Source organism: Neodiprion pinetum, chromosome 2 (assembly GCF_021155775.2).
Source record: "Neodiprion pinetum isolate iyNeoPine1 chromosome 2, iyNeoPine1.2, whole genome shotgun sequence".
Lineage (NCBI taxonomy): Eukaryota > Metazoa > Arthropoda > Insecta > Hymenoptera > Diprionidae > Neodiprion > Neodiprion pinetum.
The window spans coordinates 14,786,549-14,794,387 of record NC_060233.1 but is presented as its reverse complement, the minus strand read 5'-3'; the positions used below and the strand labels follow the sequence as shown (position 1 = coordinate 14,794,387).

The 7,839-nt window shown below is 34.5% G+C and overlaps 1 protein-coding gene across 1 annotated transcript; it reads left to right on the top strand.

Annotated features, from left to right (window-relative positions):
- Positions 1-684: 684 nt before the first annotated feature.
- Positions 685-2,776, top strand: LOC124212065 (uncharacterized). Its single transcript, XM_046611790.2, has 5 exons — positions 685-1,117; positions 1,199-1,343; positions 1,462-1,761; positions 2,081-2,137; positions 2,218-2,776. Exons 1-5 carry the CDS (start codon positions 970-972, stop codon positions 2,579-2,581), a joined length of 1,014 nt encoding a protein of 337 aa, XP_046467746.1. The 5' UTR covers positions 685-969; the 3' UTR covers positions 2,582-2,776.
- The last annotated feature ends 5,063 nt before the right edge of the window (positions 2,777-7,839 follow it).

Sequence of the window (7,839 nt, the reverse complement as noted above, 5' to 3'; positions counted from 1 at the left end):
CGATCGCTCACCGCGTTTACCATATAAGTTAAGTATACCTAATATGTTTCAATTATAAGAATTATTATACATCAACTGCCGTATATTAGTTCGATCCGCTCCAAAGAGCCGTGAATTTTAGAATTCCGTTCGATCCAATCCGATGAGTCGCAAACGGAAGAATTTCATTCGATGCCCGCTCTAAAGAGCTGCAAACTTTTAAGGTTTTTTCATATTCAAATAACTTCGAAGAGCCATGCATTGCGAAATAGTCAATTTGTTTTAGAACCAAAACAATTGTTGGTTAAAAAATGAAGGAGAGAAAGTTAAACAACGCTAAAGGTCAACACGCGCTATACCAAACTGGAGCTGAACGAAGCGAAGAGAAGAACGAAACATGCGGAACGTATCGGAAGCAAAGGATCTGAAATTGAAGTATTTAAAATTTTTTTCTAAAATATTTGCAACTCAGAGATGACTTCATAGAAAATGTTGAAAAAATAAATCGGTGTCTTAGACATGTTGCTATCGCCTATAAAAGATTCAATATATGCAGGTGAATATAAACGATACATGAGCGTATAATATTTGATTAATATTCATTTTTGCGTTGTAAAACTTCTGCGTACTCAACAGTGGAATGTCTCAACTTATGAATTTCGCAATGATGACGGTATGTTGCCAACATTATGCATGCGACAGTTGTTAGTTGTGAAGAATTTGTTTTACCGGCATAGTCAGTAACTTGGTTGATAATATGTAAAACGGGTATTACCCCCAAACCCGCTCATACCCGACATACTGTAACGAAAAATAATCCAGAGCCAACAATCTTTATATGTCACGAATATATGAAAATAAGGTGTGCTCCTACAGCGAACGCAATTTCGTCCGGTTCTCTGCCAACCGTATGGAAGCCATGTTGAAAATATACGACGCCTGCGTCGTATCTTTGTTTACGTCAATTGTTTGCATAATTAAAATTCAATAATGCCGAATTGTTGCATTAAAGCGTGTAAAAATTGGAGTGGAAATACGAAGAACAAACACATTTCGTTTCATGTGTTTCCAAAAAAATATGAATTACGAAAAAAGTGGATCGACAGCTGTGGGAGTGAGAAGATCAACATCGCAAACGGTAATTGTTGAACAATTATTGTATTCAACTCTCCTCTATGCAGAATTTGAATATATTGCTAATATTTTTCTAATTAAATAGCTCGTGTCTGCTCTGTTCATTTTGAGGAAAGTTGTTTCGACATAAGGTCGGAATTTTTGCACGAAAATTATGCTTTATCGACTAGAAGGAGGTTACGTGGAAATGCATTGCCTACTAAGTTTTTAACAGAATCGACTGGGGTCAGGTAAGTTACACACGAATAGAAATCTAGATTAATCAGAAAAATGAGATTAATGATGTATTCAATGAAACAGAACATATAGGTAACCATGCTGTTATGTTCCAATTTTCAATAAACACAGTAAACGCAGGGCAGCTGTTGTGCAGAATGTATCCAGTGTCTGGAAGGATTCAGCAAAAAAAAGAAGGGTGTCCCTGGAATTTGTCACAATCGACAAAGAGAATTATGCCTCTACGTCAATATCTCATGCTAGCTCAACTACCAGTAATAATAATAATAAAGTCGAAGACAATTGTTCAACGCCAAGCACTTCGACAAGGAAAAAAAATTTTTTGAAAAGTGATGAGACCCATGAAATTTCAGCTAAACCTGCATGTGTAACATCAGACTATGCACAACGTGCATCATACAAAAGTGTCAGGTATGGAATGTGATAAATTTTTCATATTTTAATCAATATGTTCAAGCGCATTTACTGACGGTGAAATGATTAAAACTATTTACAAAACGCTACTTTTTTCATTTCAAATACTACAAATGCTTCTGTGCTGCAACACTTGTTTAAATAATTTACTTCATTTCCTATACTTGAATTTGATATTTACAACTGTAAAGAACTTCACTTACTCTGATTAATATCAACATTATTTTTTATCAAATTTCAATAAAAATGTTATCATATATCTGCGTAATGAATATCGAAGAATGTAGTTGATTTGATCAAATTTATATTTCTATAGATCTGATGGAGTACAAACTTTGAACTGTGAAAACAGTAAATGTCAACATCTAGAAAGGTTAGTACAACACGTTCATGAAACGGTTTTTTATAAAGCTTCATGATGTTCCACTTTTTAATTTTACTCTTTTTTCCTAGATATCAAAGTTGCATCGAAGATAATATTAAGCTGCAAGAAGAAATAAAAAAATTGAATCGCCAACTCTGCAATCAAGAGAAAGATATTAAAGAACAAGTGAGAGATAAAATTCTTCAATTGCTTGATCCAATCTTCACTCCTGGGCAGATCAAAAGACTTTTGCGTCCAAATCAAACAAAAGTGATGTGGTCGCTTGAAGATATAGCCTCCGCTATCGAATTTCATTCCATCAGTTCAAAAGGATACAAGTATTTGTTGAAGAAAAATTTTCCTCTACCTGGATTGTCAACATTGAGGAAATGGGCGGCTAAAGTTGATCTGAGTGAAGAAGTACTTGACGTTCATGAAGAAATAAGTACATGAACCTTCTAGCCAAAAAAAAAACTTCGTATCTAGAGGCTCAATAAATTATTCTGTGAGGTCTGTAATGCATACAAGTGTATATATGTGTGAAAAAGTGAAGAGCGAAATATTGTAGAGCGATTAGTCAGTTGGCCTATCCACTCGTTCAGAACATACCTGTATATGTACAACTTAGAATATATATAGTTATACATATCAGAGTACCGCATATAATCACCCTGTATTCCTTATACTCAATCCACTGCATATCCGCACTCTAGTTGATATTATAACACAGCATATTGAAATAGGCAGAAAGTTTGAAAAGCGTGTTGTCTACACAAAATGTACCAATTAGCTGTGATTCGAGGACTATTCAGCCACTGGAAGCAACCCGGTTTTTACAAATTCATTGAATCACTCATAAAGGAAATTGTGAATGATGTTATAGCTCAGTTATACGGCCACGCTTACATCGGTGTGGCTGTTACAATAGACCTGGAGTCATCCATATTCGCATTTAAAATACTCTAAACATTGGAATTTATGACGATCAAAGCTGTTTTTCTTCACTCATCCTCGTGATAGTATACTGAAAATTTTTGTATTTAGTGATCAGCCAGATCTACATAAAACCAATTCATAACTTTGTCGGTGATGGATTCTATAATGATGGCACATTATTGAATGAAAAGTGCCTGGAAGAATTAATGAATGAGAATCTCGAGTACCTGATAGATCAGGGAAAATAAATAAAATTTTATAGCTACCTTTTTGTACATAAATATAAAGTATTATAAATAATTATTTTTATTTTTCTTAGCAAACGAATTTTTTTAAAGATAAAAACAATGACTACGGCTATCCTACATTCACGCATATCTTAAAAATTGTATACTTATGAAAAATATAACCAATTTTACTTATTTTTAAATCTAATTGATTCAATTCTGTTAATATTCTCAAAAATATATAATCAATACATATTTTTATTACTTAATGTTTATACTTTGTTTAATTTTTTAATAAAAGTACTATGAATAACGAGGGTGCATTGAATGATGATAAAATCGATTAGTTGAAAATCCAAGATGGCCTTCATACGGTCGGCGCACGTATTGGTGCTCGGAGAGGGCTCCGCCGAACACACCTTGTTTTATATTTTCTTACTACGTGTATGGTCTAAGCATCATATCTTCCATTGTCACTGCGGGCTGTGAGCAGCGCCCACGGAGTAGTAGGAAGGAGACTCGAGCAGCACTTGGCTCAAAAGCTGGCCCAGTTTTTGGGGCAACGTAAGAAGAATTGTCAAGGTGCGATTTAAGCTCCTCTTGCGGTGTAAGCCCGTATAGCGCACTCACCCCCTTCCCCATATGATCTTACGATTCGCCGTTTGCAAACCTTTTCCTCGGATTTAATGTCGGTTGAGATAAGAAAAGCAATCACTCAGTTTTTACTGTTTTTTAGTTACTTCAGATGCGTATTTTACGAATTTACGGAGTATGTTTATAAAACGGAGGCCTATAGGTTACGATTGCCGCCCTTTTTTTTTACATTTTATAGCGAAAATTTCACTTTTTTCCGTAAGAGGCGCTCAAATCGCATTTAGACAATTGGGTATTTGCATGATTTTTATATTTCTTAACTTTTGATGTTTTTCGATTCTATAAATTTTTTTAGAATTTTTGAAAAAAAAATATTTTGTTTTTTTTTATTAGTATTTAAATAATTTAATAAATAAAAAAAAGGCAATATTTAAATGAATAAGTAGCTCCATCTCGCGTATGTGACGTCACAATGCTGAATTTTTTTGAAATTTTTAGCGCCAAGTTCTCCTGTAAGCACGCCGTACGTGTAATCAGCTGTTTCTCTGTGTTGTGATTGATGAAAAGAACGTCTGATAGTGCTGTTTATTATAAACTAAAGTTATTAAATTATTTAATATGTCATTAAAAAACGATTTTTGTTGGTGTATAGTACCAACTTGTGAAAATACTCAAACTAATGCTTGCTTAACATTCTTAGTATAATAACATTGACGTGATCATAACCTCCACACAATTATCCGTGTGAGTTAAAAAAAAAAAAACACCACACAAAAATTGATTTCTATTTTAATTATTTTCACCGAAGTCTGACATTAATTATACAATGTATCAAACTTAAAGTTTAAAAAACTTACTTAAAATTTTTTTAGCGCTAGAAAATATTGTACATTACTCTTTGTGGATTCAAATAAACGCGCCAGTAGCAGCACAATGACGTCAAACCAATCACATTCCGTTTTATGTCACGTCACTTTTATGTGATTTAGGACCACTTTTATTTATTAAATTATTTAAATATTTATAAACAAAAACAAAATATTTTTTTTTCAAAAATTCTAAAAAAATTTATAGAATCGAAAAACATCAAAAGTTAAGAAATATAAAAATCATGCAAATACCCAATTCCTCTTACGTTACCTCAAAACTGGGGACAAGTTTTATCGCAGAGTGTTGTCTCCTTCCTACTACTCTGTGGCAGCGCCTATCATCCACGGCTTCTTTGAAAATACTGACGCAGAATTCGTAAACAGCCTCTGCTCGCGCTAATTGCACGGCGAATTGTGCGCATATTGCGCGTGGAGAGTAGCGCCACTATGGCCACTCGCTCTGAGTACTACTCATTACAAGGGCATAGCAAAGAAATCACCTCGAATGCGAGGGAAACATGGTCATAGGAATAAATAACCCACCTCGATTTATGTTAAGCCGTGCCAAACTCTGTTTTAAGCATACGAGCGGGCTTAACTTTTTCACTAATTTTATAGCTGTTATAAAGAAACGAAATACTGAGAATCCTCTTGCAACGTGACAACGAATTCGCCATGTGTAAGCTGTGTTTGGGCGGAGCGAAAAAAATGTTACTCTCTCACTCAGTATCCCCCATACGGTCAGAAGTTGTATACTGAAATTCTGTAGAAAACACATTCGAAAGAAATTTTTCACGACCATGTTTCTAGGTTCCTAGATGACCATTGAATTTGAATATTCTTCATCGATTTTGGGTTTTATAGCGGATGCAAGCCCCCCAGTTTCCAATGTACCAATAAGGAGATGCCCTGGTTGATTTTGACGTTAACGTATATATCTTCAGATACCGAAGTCCACGTATCTCAATCTCAAAAGGGGGCTTTACACAATTCTTAATAAAAACACTCCATTACATTTTCGTTTGACGTACAAATAAAGAAAGGCATGAATTCTCCGAATTTACTATTGCGATTTCGTAGAAGCTGTGCCATTGTGTTTGTAGATCTATATTCTTCATGCAGTCAACGAACGTGCGTACAGATTCTGCAGCAAAATGAAATCAATGCTTGCAGAGTTGCTAACAATATTAGAATAAGGTGTGTTCTCAATTCTTATCAAAATGACAATAAACTATTTTAACGAGAGTTTTCAACAAAACCCAAACAGCTAAACCCAAGCAAGTTCGCTATGCTACAAAATAACTCAACAATTATTGCTGTACACTTGCTGCACACCGATTATATTCAGAAAACATTCGGCATAGAAGCAACAAGAATTGCAGGAAGTGAAATACTTTTTGCCCAGGACACTTTGTTGTCGGGGCCAACTACGTTTGTTAATGAATTACACGTATTGAAACATAATAAATATATCATACGCATTGTTTTACGGGGTGTATTAAAATTGGTAATTCTCGAATATAGAAATGAGTTCGTCTCGGTGAACAAAACCGGAAAACGCTAAGAACCTGAAGCGCTAGTCCCGAAAGTCGAGATCCAACAGGTAGAGGATCTGGAGCACAGAAAATATGAAGCGTTAATCCTGGAATTAAGACTCACCAAGAACCTGGACATTCAGAACTACAGAGCGCTAGTCCTGGACTCGCTAGATGTGATCTAAACTTGGAGCTTTTTTGGAGTACACGCTGCGGCTTTCGCAAATGAATACTCTTATTGATTACGAATTATACGCAAAACCTCAACCCGATTTAACATCCCACAGCATTAACGTAAAAATGTTTCTCCGAGGAATTTTGTGGTCGTTAACACAGCATGAAGTCATGGCCAAACTCAGCAGCCAAGATTATGACTATTGCAGGATGCGTATAAAAAATCTGGGTACATTGCGACCTCGTTATTGCATTACAAGAATTAAGAATTTCGACGTCTTATTAGTTTTAGAGCCGATTTTCTAGCCATAGTATTTCAGTACATTGTTCTCTGTTGGATTAACTTGCTGCCGTGTGTTTAGTTTATATTGTATGATGTGCATTAATTCTTAGAGGACGTACCCAGCTGAACTGTAACAAAGTATTATGTTCCATGAATTTTTATGGTTCTACTTTATCCAAAGCCTATTCTCCTCTTCTCCAACGAGACGAATCTGCACGCACTAATCCTGATTTTCTAAAATAATTAATTTTTGGTTTTTACACCTTATTTTTACTCCTATATTATATTTTACACTAAGCTAAAAATAATCGGAGCATCGATTAATCCAATCTCAAAAAATAAGCTGACACTACTCGATTGATTCGGTAAATATTAATCGATTACCGATTATTTCGTATTTTTTTGAAACGGTGCATATGAAACCAAAATTTTGTAAATTTCAGTATTAGTCTTAATAACGGAAAAGTTTTTTGGTAATTTACAGTTTCATTCAATATATTTTTCAATTTCAGCTGAAAATATGCATTCATCGATCACTTATTATATCAAATAGATACTTACAATTAGTAACTAAGACAATGATAATAATTGATGCTTTAATCACATCAATTGATATTGTATTGCATCGTTCGTGAACGTTAAAAAGAGAAACCGATTGTGAGGAAAAATAATCAATTATACTCAAGTAATCGGGGAAAAATAATCGATTATTTTTAGTCATTCTTAGGATATACGTAATGGGAATACTTGGAGCGTGAATCTTGTAACATTAATGAATAATCTGTAATATTTTTCTGATGAAATTCTCCAACCATTTTGAGCCTGTATATAATATTGAAAAATGTGCGCAGTAAACTTTATTGGGAACAATTTTCCTTGGATGATGCCATAAACACCATTTAACTATTCTGGTCTCGAACCAGCTCACTTACAGCTTTTACTAAGAATCTATGAGTGGCATTCATGCGGGGAGACAGATTAAATTACATAATTAATTGCGTATTTTGCCCAACAACACTGTCGTACGTTCTAATTTCTCTACTACGATTTTGTCCTATAACTTTTGTTCTAAAGTGTAGTAATTGGCTGGAGT

Excerpts from the sequence above, each read along its gene's own strand:
- LOC124212065 (XM_046611790.2), top strand. The coding sequence starts at position 970 with ATGCCGAATTGTTGCATTAAAGCGTGTAAAAATTGGAGTGGAAATACG. Across the intron at positions 1,118-1,198 it reads GAAGATCAACATCGCAAACG|CTCGTGTCTGCTCTGTTCAT; the intron begins GTAATTGTTGAA and ends CTAATTAAATAG. Across the intron at positions 1,344-1,461 it reads ACAGAATCGACTGGGGTCAG|TAAACGCAGGGCAGCTGTTG; the intron begins GTAAGTTACACA and ends CAATAAACACAG.